Below are 14,557 nucleotides of genomic sequence, written 5' to 3' on the forward strand. Positions count from 1 at the left end.
CATCCCGGCTGGGGGTTCCGACTCATACAGCCTACTGTAGAAATCCCTGAACACCCCATTCACCCCCACCAGGTCCAAAACCGTGTTCCGCCCTATGTCCTTCACACTTACCCGATCCTCCTCACTGCCCCTGTTTTCTCAATTGGTGTGCTAGCATCCTGCTCGTCTTCTCACCATATTCATTCCTCCCTCGCCCCCTGCTCCCCCACGCTCAAACATTATCCAAGTGCAAAGTTAACAACCACAAAGACAACCCACCATCCCTCACCAAGAACAAAGACAGAGCAATGGCCCCAAACCTAATACAAAAATAACCCAAACAAACCCAAAGGAACAGCAGTGAACATCTCCAAAGTTCAGTGTCCTCCTTCTCCTGCCAGTTTATTGTCTCTGACAAATTCCATCGCCGAGCAGCTTCTGAAACATTCGAGCAACATACATGCCGGCGTCCGCTCCCTCGCTGCCCTCCGGCAGTCCCACGATCCTCAAGTTCTGCCTGCGAGACCGATTCTCCAGGTCCTCCACTTTCTCCTGCAGCCATCTCTATTGATCCTGCATCATCCCCATCACAGCCTCACATTGAGGCAAGCTGTGCCTTGTGCTCCCCCACCGTCTCCTCCACCTTCTGGATCGCCTGGCTCTGGGCCTCCAGCCTTGACTCCATGCGGTCGATCCCTGCCTTTATATGGTCCACCACCGTAGCCAGGTCCTCCAGATTCTCCTTCCTCTGTTGAGTGAACTTCTTGTTAAGGAAGTCGGCCATTGAGAAGGTGTGGCCGATCCCTGACCCTCCGTCATCTTCACCTGTGTCGCAGGCACAACTCCAGCTAACCCCAACTGTTCCTTTATTTTACGGTCACTTCTGGTCCACGAATCCATCCATCGGTGGGACTGTTTCTCCTTCCACCCCTCCAGCACCTTTTTTTGATCAGCAAATCTACCTGTTAGCCGGAGAAAATGTCTGCACGTTCCACCACGAGCGGGAGGCACCAAATGTGCGACCACACGCACCGTGGCCGCCACCGGAAGTCACTTCTAAAACTCTTACGATAATCAAAAACCCTCAGTAGCACCAGCAAATCACCCTGCAAGCATATTGTTCCTGGCTCTATTTAGGTGTAACCCATTTGGCTCGTATACGTCCCATCTCCGCCAGAATATTGTCCATTGTCCCAGGAATCTAAAATCCTTCCTCCTGCATTATCAGCCTTGGAGGCCCATATTTATTTGCTCTATCCTCCTATTTCTATGCTCACTGTGTGTGTGGTACTTGGAGTAATCTGGAAACTACTACCTTTGTGGTCCTGCTTTCATGTTTCTTTCCTAGCTCCCTAATCTCGGTCAGAAGGACTTAATTCCCCTTTCTACTTATGTCATTCATTATGTACCGATACGGATCACGATCCCAGGCTTTCCATCACTTTCCCCTCTCAAGTGTACTGTTCAGCCGCTGAGTAATATTCTTGACTCTGGAACCAGGGAGGCATCAAACCATCCTGAATTCATGACTGCTGCTGCAAAAATGCTTACATATACCCCTGTTGATCATTATTGACTTCCTAATCTTCCTCTTGCTCACACCATCCCCCAAACAGCTGAGCCAGACATGATGCTGTGGATTTTTCTCTTGCTGCATCCCCAGATGAACCATCGCTATCATTCAGAATGTAGTATTGATTGGTGAGGGACATGCCTGATCCTTCTTGAATGCTTGGAGGACACCTATTTCTTGCCTACATATCCTTAAGTAGTCGGCTAACCTCATTAAAAATCATGTCATTAGTGAAATGTCCAGCCCGTGGATGTAGCACAGTGAAGCTAATTTACTGGAGAGATCAGGTACAGTCTTAAGATTAGACGCAGGCCTTTCACACACCGGGTAGTGGAAATCCAAAATTAAGTATTTGGAACTGAGATTTTTATGGGGTTAAGGGTATCAACAGAAATGGAGCAAAGGCATGTAAATTAAGTTGAAGGTACAGATCAGCCAGCATATAATTGAATGGTGGATCAGATTGAGGGACTGAATAGCCTACAGTGTTCCAATTTTTCCAACGCAACTAAAGGATAGAGATGAAAATTAAGGGAAAGAGAGAAACGGTCTTCAGACTTGCCGAAGATCTTCTGGGTGACCTTATTAACTTTCTGACAACTGCTATTTTGAGCAATACATTTTATTTTACATGATTTTCTGAGCATCAAATAATTGTTTACCCCACTGAGCATAGTGAAAAATGCACATGATTTAAAAGATGTGTGTTTCATAGTTTTTAACCTTTGCTGACAAGATCAGGATATCTCAGTGGGATATCATGTTAAGGAAAAGAACAGCTACAGAAAATGTCGAATTAACTTATAATGGCAATCTTATTTTTGGGAAAACAGAACACTAATTTATATCTGTTTAATTCAGTGACTGAATGATTAAATTCTAATGAACGTTGGTTCAAAGCAAAGGGCCCATTGCAATTGATAGCTATGTGTCTATAAAACTCGAATATTGTGCTTATTTTAGTGGATTTTTAAAATGCATTTTGGGGATTTGGGGCTTCTTAATCCCTTTAAACACACATTGCAAGAAATGCTAAGATTGTATTCAATGATCTCCCAGACTGAAGTTATATTTTAGAAAGGCAGTACAGCTGTCACTCATATATACTGATACATAATATTTTGCTTCCGGCTTGTCTTCTTTTGACTAAAAGCCTGTTTGCAATAGAAATACTTGCTTCGGGGTATGTTACGTTAATCAGGAACATAAATGAACACTCTCTTGGAAGCACATGTTTCCAGCAGAATACTTTTAAAAACTGCAATGCAAGATTGACTTGCTCCAGTGTTGACCTCTGCTGCAATCAATCAATGTCTGGGCATGGTTTGTAAAGCTTATCAAATACATTGTACCTAAACTGACACAAATAATCTTTCCAACTTCAATGCTCAGGGGAAAATCTTTTAAAAATTATTATTTTTTAAAACCCTTCACATTGTATTCAGTTGCCTTTAACTGCAACCTTCTCTCGTGTACTTGATGAGAAGTAATGTGGTTTAAGTAAAGCATACACTGTGTGAAAGCAAATAAGGAATGCACATGAATGAAAATGGCAGTTAGGCCAATTGTAATGTTCCAATTGCCATCTTTGAGATCAAATGAGTAATTTGAAAAGTGCTGAAGAATACATTAGCTTTCTACACCCTGGTGGCTCAAATTTTCAATGAAACTACCTGAATAACAATCAGATGTCATGGATTTTTAAAATTTGCTTTGAGGTGGGATCCAGAAAGAGAAAGTCAGACATAAATGACAACAGCTGCATCACGACTGAGTTTGTCAGAGATATGTAAGCCGAAACAGCATTCTACTCTTTAAGTACCCACAATGATATTGTGGCACGATTTGGCTGGAAAATGTGTTTTCGTACGCTATTCAACTGTTGGGTCCTCATGCTTGAACCAATCGTATTCTCATCTGTAGTCCAGCCATCACAGCTGAGCCCAGTTCTGCCATTTAGTCTATCTGCTCCTGATTTAGTCGTGATTTAGGATCTGGAACTTCTGCTGATTAGTCTATGTTCCAAAGTAGAGAAACTGAGACCAATTGTAATGTTCCTATCGCATTTGTCTAAAATGAGTAAACTCAGCGTAGAATAGAAATCAAAGCCTGGGACTTAATAGCGTACGTGACTCAGCTAGTCACCGAATAGCCTTAAATAAAAGCAAAATGTTACACATGCTGGAAATCGGATATAAAAACAGAAAGTACAGGAAATACTCAGCAGGTCCGCCAACATCAGTGGAGAGAGATGGTTAACATTTTAAGTTGAATATGACTCTTCGGAACATTTGGAAGGTAGAAATAGGCCGCGGGATTCTCTGAACCCTCCGCCGGGTCGGAGAATCGCAGGAGGGCGCCGTGAATCCTGCCCAGCCGCCCCGACACCGGCTGCCATATTCTCCGGCGCCGTTTTTTTTTTGGGGGGGGTCACGCCATGACGGTCGGGGGCCGTTGGCAGCGGGTTCCCGGCAATTCTTTGGGCCCTGATGGGCCGGGTGGCTGTCTGCTTTTGGCCAGTCCTGCCGGCGTATGTTAGACGTGGTCCCACACGGCGGGACCTGGCAGTTAAGTCAGCTGGGGTGGTCCTCGGGGAAAGGGGGGTGGGTGATCCGACCACGGGGGGCCTCCACGGTGGCCTGGCCCGCGATCGGGCCCCACCAATCTGCAGGCGGGCCAGTGACGTGGGGGCACTCTTTCCTTCTGCGCCGGCCCCTGTAGGGCTCCGCCATGGCTGGCGTGGAGAAGAGCCCCCCTGCGCATGCGGCAAAATATGCTGGTGGTTCCACGCATGCGCGAGATCATGCCGGCCCTTCGGCTCATGCACAAATTTTTGCAGTCCCTTCGCTGCCGGCTGGAGCGCCGCCAACCCCTTCTATCGTTCACCTCCTGAAGCCGAACAACCTTCAGAGGAGAGTTCTGGCCAGCACTGCTGCTTTCCCTGCTCCCTTGTGACTGCACATGAACACTGTTCTGTCTCTGGTCTGCACTAAAGGTATTGGGCTGCAGCAAGAAGTCACCTTGAGCAGTCTCGCTACTTGCTGCCCAGAAGACTCCAAGACAAGTGGCATCTTGGAAATCCCAGGCCCAGGATGTGGGACAGGAAGCCAAATTCCAGGACAATCTAATCTATTCTTTATTAGCGTCACGAGTAAGCGTCCATTAATGAAGTTACTGTGAAAATCCCGTAGTCGCCACACTCCGTTCGGGTACACTGTTCATTATTCTGCCATTCACACTCTCTCTGGACAAATGCTTTGCTTTCTTTTGCTCCAACTGGGCAGCAGCAATTCCTGTGCTACACTCTTCAGAGACGTGAACAACCTGCAGCAGATACCTCAAAGCTCTGGAGAAATACCACCAACGGTACCTTTCAAAATTCTCCAAATCTGGTGGAAAGAAAGGCAGTTCAACAGCAGCGTGTTCTCCCAAGCCAACCTTCCCAGCTTTGTGGTGCTAATCAATCACAACCAGCTCTGCTGGGTGGGACATTTCATTGTCTGACACAAGACCCCGGAAGGAACGGCTTTACTTTGAACTTGGTCATGGGAGGAGATTTCCAGCAGGATAGCGGAAACAAACTAGAGATATCCAAAAAGCATCATTGAAGAGATCAAACTTGGCGACTCATGAAGAGATCCTGGCTTGTGACCGACCAAAATGGAGAAGGCTCATTGAAGGAGGTACTGAACAAGACAACAGACTCAGTCAGGCATGTGCAGAGACATTGGAAGTGCACACAGTTCTCCAAATGAACTATCAACACAACCTTTCAAGCACCTCCACAAGTTGTAGCATCTACGTATTGTGAATTGGGCTTGTCAGCCATCTTTACACTCATCAAACCAGAGTGGAAGCAGGCATCTCAAAGTGCTGGAGAAGTACCATGACCAATGGTAACCTCAAGATTCTCCAAATCTGGTGGCAAGAAAGACAGTACAACTGAAGCATCTTCTCTGGAGCCTAGACGGACTGCCTAAGACCAACTACAACCATTGGAACTCCCTTTTATTTATCCCATGAATTTCTTGTTAATTTTTCCGGCCCTCAACCCTATCCAAGTCCTTCCCTTTTGTTCTTTCTTCCCTTCCCGCCCCTCTTCCAATGGCATAAACTCCATCGTGTTTTTACCTCTCTTCAGTTTTGAAGAAGTCATATATGACTCAAAACATTAGCTCTGTTTCTCTTTCCATATATGCTGGTAGACCTGCTGAGAATTTCCAGCACTTTATGGTTTTATCAGTGACAGGTTGTTGGAGCTTGTTAAGCACTATAAATGTTTATGAATTTTGGGCTGAAGTAATAAGAGTCAGGACTTTGTCTTCAGTACTTTCATGTAATTGTAACGTACTGTTTTCATCCACAGTGAGCTCAAGGAGGTGGTTATAGCAGTTCTTTTATACTTTGATGCTAAACTATATAAATGGGATAAATGGTTTAATAAAGAACATTGGGTACTGTACTCCCATTAGAATTTTTAACAGAGTAGACTACATCACTCATCCATTCACAGCTGATTGTCACACTGCTAATATGCATTTAATGACTAAAATCTATTGGAGATTCAATATTTTGTGCACATTTTATGATTGAACAGGTGATTGCCCCATGGTATGTCTATTCACCTTTTTTCTCATTTACATGAGTTATAATCTCAATCCTGAATTAGTTGCATATCTTATTTTTATGAGCTTTTACATATTTTTATGATGGTAACTGTTATTTAAATTATTTTTGCAGCGGAAAGCAGCACCTGTGCCTTCTGGTGCCCCTCCACCCCCACCCCCACCACCACCTCCCCCTGGTGGAATTCCTCCCCCACCTCCTCCACCTCCCCTCCCAGGAGGCATTGCTCCTCCCCCTCCTCCACCGCCACTTCCAGGTTGTGGACCACCGCCACCACCTCCACCTCCACCTCCTGGTGGCCCAGGTATACCACCGCCGCCACCACCTTTTGGGGGCCCACCTCCTCTACCAATGTTTGGGGGTGCACCCCCTCGTTCGGGAGCCCTTGCAGTTCTGCCACATGGACTACAGCCAAAAAAGCAATACAATCCAGAAGCTGCAATGCGCAGAGCCAACTGGTCTAAGGTGAGCATTTGTTCGATGAATGTGTATTCTTTTTGTGTCAACTATTGTAACTTGGATGCTTTAGCTTTTGATGCTAAACATCCAGCTTGAAAAATTACTGTTCTACCCATTACCATCTCTTACCATCTACCCATGATCTGTACAGTACTAATGAACACCCAACTCTAAACAAGTTGCCTTTGCCAAAACAATTGAATACATTTGCCAGAACCATTATTCATCTTAACCACAGGTCCCTGTTTAAATTCCTCCATTCAGGTTTCCACCCTTTAACAACATGAAAGTGGCTCTAAGCAAATGCACTAATGCTGTTCCTTGAGAGTGTGATCATCATGCATTTCCCCTCTACAATTCCTCTATAGTTTTCGATTAGGGCAAGAATGAGCTCGGGTTATATTCCCAGATAAAATACAATCCCTCCACTACTTACGAACAGTGGCAGCCATGTGTACCATCTGCAAGATGTACTGCAGGAGCTTACCAAAGTTCCTTGGGCAGCACCTTCCAAGTCCGCGATCACTACTAACTAGAAGGACAAGAGCAGCAGATACCTGGGAACAACGCCACCTGGAGGTTCCCCTCAAAGCCACTCCCCATCTTGACTTGGAAATATATTGTCGTTCCTTCACTGTCGCTGTGTCAAAATCCTGGAATTCCCTCCCTGACAGCATTGTGGATGCACCAGCACATCAGGGACGGTAGCAGTTCAAGAGGTCAGCTGGCCAAGATCTTCTGAAGGGCAACTAGGGATGGGTAATAAATGCTGGCCGAGCCAGCCATGTCACATCCCATAAATGAATTTTAAAAAAAAAACATGATGTGGGAATTGCTGGCTAGGCCAGCATTTATTGCCCATCCCTATTGCCCTTGAGAGGGTGGTGGTGGTGAACCACTGCAGCCCATGTGCTGTAGGTACACACACAATGCTGGTAGGAGAGGTTAACAGCATTAGATATTAAGAATTACTCAAAACTTAACAGCATTAGGTAGCCAGTCTTTTGGATCGATCAATGTCGCGATGCATGTTTTTAGAGCTTGAAAGACAAAGTCTGCCAACAATCTGGTTGTGTGTATCTCTTCCCTTCTCTGGGGCAGAGTTTGAGCTGCCGAGTCCCTTTGGAGGCAATGTTCTGCTTGAAACTTCAGTTCAGATTGAGCCCACTTTCATACATGTGTCGATATCTTGGAACTCATTTATCCGTTACCTCTGTAGGGCAGCACGGTAGCACAGTGGTAAACACTGTTGTTGCACAGTTCCAGGGTCCCAGGTTCAATTCCGGCTTGGGTCACTGTCTGTGCGGAGTCTGCACATTCTCCCCGTGTCTGCGTGGGTTTTCTCCCGGTGCTCCAGTTTTCTCCCACAGCCCAAAGATGAGCATGTTGGGTGGATTGACCATGCTAAATTGCCCCCAGGTGGGGTTACTGGGTTATGGGGATAGGATGGAGATGTGGACTTAAGTGGCATGCTCTTTCCAAGGGCCAGTGCAGACTCAATACGCTGAATGGCCTCCTCCTGCACTGTAAATTCTATGAGTCTATGATTCTATGTTGATCTCAACACATGCACGGTTGAGTGACTTAGCTTTGCCTATAACTGACTACCATAGATATACATTTTAAATTCCAGAACCTATGCGGGAAATGTTTGTAGCCCCTTGGAGTGGGGTTTAGAGCAGAGGGATTGGGAAAATGCTCAAAGAGGAGCATTTGGCTGGCTTCCCAATGTTCTTCTGTCTCCCACTGTTTTTCCCAGGGGGCTGGCTGTATGCCCGGGAGGCAATCTGACTTGCAGCAGGAAGCCAATTAATACCACTATGGCACCAATTAGCTGGCATTTTCATCGGGCATTGGCAGTTTGCCGGAGGCGCATGAGACTCCCACTGTGTCTACAGCCTGTCTCCGCGCAGGAGGTTGGGACACCATAAATGTGCAGTTATCTTTAAATGAGCATGTAAGGTTTTATTCAGCACATCTTCAGGCAAGTTATTTCAAGTGGAATCGCAGTCGATGGATCCACCTGCTGGTTCAAGGTGAAAGGGTTTCTCTGCTGGTTTTCCAGCCTTAGTAGCATGCCTCAACCCTGTGGTGCCTTGTCCTTGCCCATTCACCTGAGGAGCGCACACCATTCATATTGGGGCTGCTGGCCACCCTTCCCTTCTGCTGCTCTGATTGACTCTCCCATGCCCAGTACCCACACATTGTCCCTAATTGGATGGTGTTCCGAGAGGCAATTACTTAAATGACTGCCTGCAGGAAGATCACAACCGATGTCCCACTATTAGTTCTTCCAGGTTTCCAACAAGGAATACAGACTCACAGCGAGATTGGTCGACGAGCGGGAACAGTTAAGGACACTTTGTGTTTTGCAGAGTACCTTGTATTTGTAGAAGTAGTTTCACACATGCCTAGTAGGTATAGATTATCTACAAAAGAAGAGAGAATATTTTGGCTACAAAGAGCAGTTAAGAGAATGAATGAGATAAAGAAAGAATGTGACTCTAAAATTAACTGGAGGAGTCCATGTGACCTATTTTTATGTGTGTAATTCAAAAGAAGCGCTTTTCATGTAACTGACCAATTCGAATGCATGTATGTTGCAAAGTTTTCTAACTGAGTGAAACATCCACCGCACCAGAATTCAGGCACGACACACTGTCGTGATAATCCGTTTCGCTGGCTGGTCAATGGGGTTTCCCATCGTGGGGCAGCCCCACGCCGTTAGGAAGCCCCAACGGTGGAGAATTCAGCCCAGAATTTCTCAGGCTTCAAATTCCTCTTACCTAACCATTTTCTATTTCTCAAGGGTCTCACAAAAATGTTTTGGAATGTGACATCTTTCTGCAGATGTTCTTCCCTGGCTGAGTGTATCTTCTAAATGCCTGTCTAACACTGATCAGGAATATCTTGTCTGCACAAACCCTTATGGATTTTAGCTTGGAAAACTTTAATGATTGATTAGTGGCGAGAATCATTTGCTCATTAAAAGCCTCACTATTTGATCAGCTATATTTTCACAGTAATTTCCAACATTTAGTTCCACTGCTGTTTCCATCTTATGTTGATATTTTAAGCTAAAGCTGCATTTGGACCCACGGTGCAGGCAATTTGTGTGCTAATTTTTTTGAAAACTCCATGTACTCCTCATTCAACTTCTGTCCTGCAGGTTGGGACAATTGTTTTTCCTTCGTGAAAGATGTAATGTAAAAGCAGGTTTGTGTGTTGTTGAATTTGAACAGTCCCTTCACTGACTCATGGGAGCAAACTTCAGAAAAAAAAAATCATGTGACTTTTGACTGCTGCCTTGTAATCCTGGGACTGTTTTAGATAATTTCCAGAAACTTGCTTGGACTTGGAAAACATTGAACGGAGTGGTGAAATACCCATGAAAGCTCTTTGCAATAGAGAGCTAAGTGAAATTAGCACGCTAAAAGGAATTGTGGGATACAAAAGTTGGAAATGTTGTGTTCATATCTCCAAATCAAATGGGTCGGAACTTCATTATATTTGGCATGACATGGATTATTCGAGTTTCAATCTAAATGTTTAGTTTTTACTTCGCACTTCTGTTTAGGTGGATTGTATTTTAAAATTGGGTGCTATATTTTGTGTTTCAGTTAATTGCATTGCATTTTAAAAAATAAATTTAGAGTACCCAATTAATTTTTTCCAATTAAGGGGCAATTTAGCGTGGCCAATCCGCCTAGCCTGCACATCTTTGGGCTTTGGGGGCAAAACCCAAGCAAACACGGGGAGAATGTGCAAACTCTACACGGACAGTGACCCAGTGCCGGGATCGAACCTGGGCACCTCGGCGCCCTGAGGCAGCAGTGCCACCATACTGCTCCAATTGTATTGAATTTTGCTGGTTTCTAGGAGAAAGCAGCTCCTTAATGTGGAACCATTTAACCATGGAAAAATTGTTGTGCAGAAAGAGGCCATTCCGCTATCGTGTCTGCACTGGCCAAAAAAGAGAAAAAAGATACTAGCCGCTCATTTTAATCCCATTTTCCAGCAGCTGACCCGTAGCCTTGTAGGTTGCAGCACTTCAGATGCAGATCCATGTGCTATTTAAATCAGATGAGTATTTCAACTTCAGTCACCAATTTAGGGAGTGAATTGTAGATATTCACCAACCTCTCGGCGAAAATGTTTTTCCTGATGTCCCCTCTAATCCTTCTACTTGTCACCTTAAATCTATGCCCCTGGTTTGTTCCTCACCTGGGGACTACCCACCTAGGCCTTCAGAATTTTGTACACGTTAATATATCCTCCTTAGAACAGAGGAGACTAAAGAAAACTAAGGGAAGTATTGCAGCTGGACTAATAATCCAGGGGCCAAGGGTAATGCTCTTGGGACTCGGGTTCAAATCCCACCATGGCAGATAGTGAAATTTGAAATCAGTAAAAATCTGAAATTAAAAATCTAATGATGGCCATGATACCATTGCTGTCCTTTAGGGAAGGAAAACTGTCACCCTTACATAGTCTGGTTTATATATGACTCCAGATCTGGAATGGGCAATAATTGCTGGCCGAGCCAGCAACGCCCACATCCCATTCACAATTTTTTTTCAATCCTAGCATATCTAATCTCTTCTCATAGCTTCAATTTTCCAGCCCTGGCAACATATTTGTAAATCAGAGCAATTGCATTCTTCCTGTACTGTGTGACCAGCACTTTACTCAAAGTTCCAATTGTGGTCTAACCACGTTATTATACAGTTCCAATATTTTAGCCCTGGTTTTGTATTGGATACCTCCCTTGCCCAATGAAGGAAAGCATTCCAACTTATTCGCATTTCCTACCACCCTCAAGGACCCGTGGACGTGCACTCCGTCTCTCACTTTCTCAACATCTCTCAATATGTATCTGCTTTGTTTGCCTCCCCAAATGTATTACCTCACACTTTTCCAGATTGAATTCCATTTGCTACTTTCATGCCCACTCAACCAAACCACTGATATCATTTGGAGTCAACAGATAAATTCTTCACCACCAACTACATGGCAGATATTTGTGTCATCTGCAGATTTCCCAATCTTGCCTTCCTCATTTTAGTGCAAATCATTAATATATTTTGCAAACAGCAAAGGCCCCAAGACTGAGCCCCGTTGACCACCACTGGAAACCGTTTTCCATTCGCAAAAGCATCCCTTGACCGTTACCCTTTGTTTCCAGTCAAGAAGCCAAGTATGGATCCAACCTATCACCTTCCCCTATAGCCCTTAAGATCTCACTTTTCTGACCAGGCTGCCATGTGGATTCAGATGGATTTTAAAATAATGCCCTCTTAGTGTTTATTTTTTTTCTCATTCTAGAAGTGGTGGCATTAAAAGGTTTTTTTGTTGCCACTAAAAGTTTGACAAAACCAATTTTGTAACTGATGAAAAGTACATTTTAAAACCTGTCTGACATCAGATTTACATGGATCTCTGTGGAATTATGAATCTATGGTTGTGATTATAAAGCAGTATTATTATCAAGACATGATAAATTCACTTTCTGAAACAAAATCAGAATATAGTTTCAGATGAAAAAAATCCTTCATTTCTTTGGATCTCTTTTATGAATTAATTTTGTTCCCATTCTGGCATCCAGCTGCGTGTTGCACAGATTAAATTCTGTATACTAGCTTCAGCCAGCCTTTCTGCAAATCAATTTTAACTGTTCCTCAGCCTCTGTTCAAATAAATATTTATGGTGTCTACCCTAAATTTTATCTTAATCATCGACCGTTCTTTTATCCTACTCTCGTGGGGTAACTGAAAATGCTGTTTTGGTTTACTGTTTCTGTTTTGTTAAATACGTTTCTTCATTCCGACAAGCTTCCTTCTGAGATTTTTCTTTCTCAGTGCTGCTGAGTACCTGACAAATTATTATTCATTGCTGTTGTTCCCGTACCGGCCTCCCCGAACAGGTGCCAGAATTTGGCGACTAGGGTCTTTTCACAGTAACTTCATTGAAGCCGACATGTGACAATAAGCGATTATTATTGTTATTATTATTGTTGTTTCCAGCATCAGGAATCAACTTCATTTTACTTAATTGTTGTTGCCCCAGTGCTTGGTAGCTCACTACTATTGTGTCCAGAACTGAAAATCGTGCTCCAGGTGTGGCCTAGACATGGCAATGAATAGCTTCAATCTTGCCTCCTGAGGATTTGAATTCTACTTATTTCCTAATATGAGCCAGCATCTGAGGTGCTTCTGTTGCTGCCTTAGGCTGTTTACATGTGGTGACCAGGAATGAACCAATTTCTACAGGATTGTTTGAATTTTGCAGCAGTCTCATTTTATCCTTGCCAGAGATAAATTACCGATAATACTGCACTTGTTCAAAATCTGAAATATTAGCAGTAAAAGTTGCTTTGTCCTTGATGATGCTGAGCTTCTTGAGTGTTATTGAAACTCCATTTATGCAGGGAAGTGGATGGTATTCCATTACAGTGCTGCTGTCTAACTTGTAGATGGTAGACAGACTTTTGGGAGTTGGGAGGTGAGTTACCATCGAATTCTCAGATTTTGACCTCTTGTAGCACATATTATTTATATGGCTGCTGCAGTTCAGAGCAACCAGCATGTTGATTGCAAAATGAAATGAAAATTGCTTATTGTCATGAGTAGGCTTCAATTAAGTTACTGTGAAAAGCCCCTAGTCGCCACATTCCGGCGCCTGTCCGGGGAGGCTGGTACGGGAATCAAACCCTGCTGCTGGCCTGCTTGGTCTGCTTTAAAGCCAGCAATTTAGCCCAGTGAGCTAAACCGGCCCCTGTGAGGGATTCAATGATGACAATGTCATTGGATTCTCTCTTATTGGAGATGGCCATTGCCTAGCACTTGTACATACGAATGTTACTTATTTGCTAATATGAGCCAGCATCTTAGTTGGATCTGTTGCTGCCTCAGACTGTTTGGATGTAGTGACCTGGAGTGAAGCAATTTCCTTATCCAAACATGAATGTTGTCCGGGTCTTGCTGCGGATGGGCACGGACTGCATTGGTATCTGAGGAGTTATGAATGGTGCTGAACATTGCATAAACATCAACGAAGATACCCATTCTGACTTTGTAATGGAGGGAAGGTTATTGACGAAGTGGCTGAGACAATACTCTGAGGAAGGCCTGCATCGTTGATCTGGAACTGGGATGTTTGACCTCCAACAATCACAACCACCTTCCTTTGTGCCAGGTTTGATTTCAACCACTGGAGAGGTTTCCGCATGATTCCCATTGGCACATATGATGCTGGGGAGCTCAGGAGGAGGCCGTGTTGGATCATCCACTCATCACTTCTGATTGAAAGTGGTTGCAAATGCGTCATCTTTGTCTTTTGCAATGTTGCGTTGCACTCCCCCATTGAAGATGGAGATGTTTAATAGTCCACCACCATTCACGACTGGATGTGGCAGGACTGCAAAACTTTGATCTGATCCGTCTGTTGGGGGATTGCTTAGCTCTATTAACAATGCTTCCAGTTTTGACATGCAAATAGCCCCAATTTGCAGCTTCACCAGTTTGATACCTCCCCTTTAGGTATGCCTGGTGCTCCTCCTAGCATGCCCTCTTTGAACCAGGTTTGATTATCCTAGCTTCATGTTAATGGTAGAATACCAGGGGTGAACATCTGGCACGCGGCCGATGCCATCTGAGACCTCAAAAAGGTTGTTGTTGGACTCGACGGCCTTTTTTTTTTTTCGTTTTACACACTCACTCTCACACACACCCTGTCTATCACACACACTTTTTATCACACGCACTCTCACAAACACACGCTCATGCGCACACTTTCTCTCGTGCACGCACTCTCCGGCGCACATACTCTCTCTCGTGTGCGCACACACACACATTCTCGTGCACACACACTTTCTCATGTACACACACTTTCTCGTGCACGCACACACACTTTCTCGTGCGC

General features: G+C 44.4%; 1 protein-coding gene across 4 annotated transcripts in view; it reads left to right on the forward strand.

The window, feature by feature from the left end:
- The window catches only part of diaph2 (diaphanous-related formin 2), an 878,670-nt gene that overhangs the window by 319,351 nt on the left and 544,762 nt on the right, over positions 1-14,557 (forward strand). For 3 of the 4 annotated variants that reach the window (XM_038775000.1, XM_038775001.1, XM_038775002.1), the window contains one exon: positions 6,293-6,643. The exons of the other annotated variant lie outside the window; for it this stretch is intronic. In XM_038775000.1, the coding sequence (XP_038630928.1) occupies positions 6,293-6,643 (351 nt within the window). The remainder of the gene's footprint in view (positions 1-6,292; positions 6,644-14,557) is intronic. 4 annotated transcript variants of the gene reach the window in all.

Source organism: Scyliorhinus canicula, chromosome 17 (assembly GCF_902713615.1).
Source record: "Scyliorhinus canicula chromosome 17, sScyCan1.1, whole genome shotgun sequence".
Classification (NCBI taxonomy): Eukaryota; Metazoa; Chordata; class Chondrichthyes; order Carcharhiniformes; family Scyliorhinidae; genus Scyliorhinus; species Scyliorhinus canicula.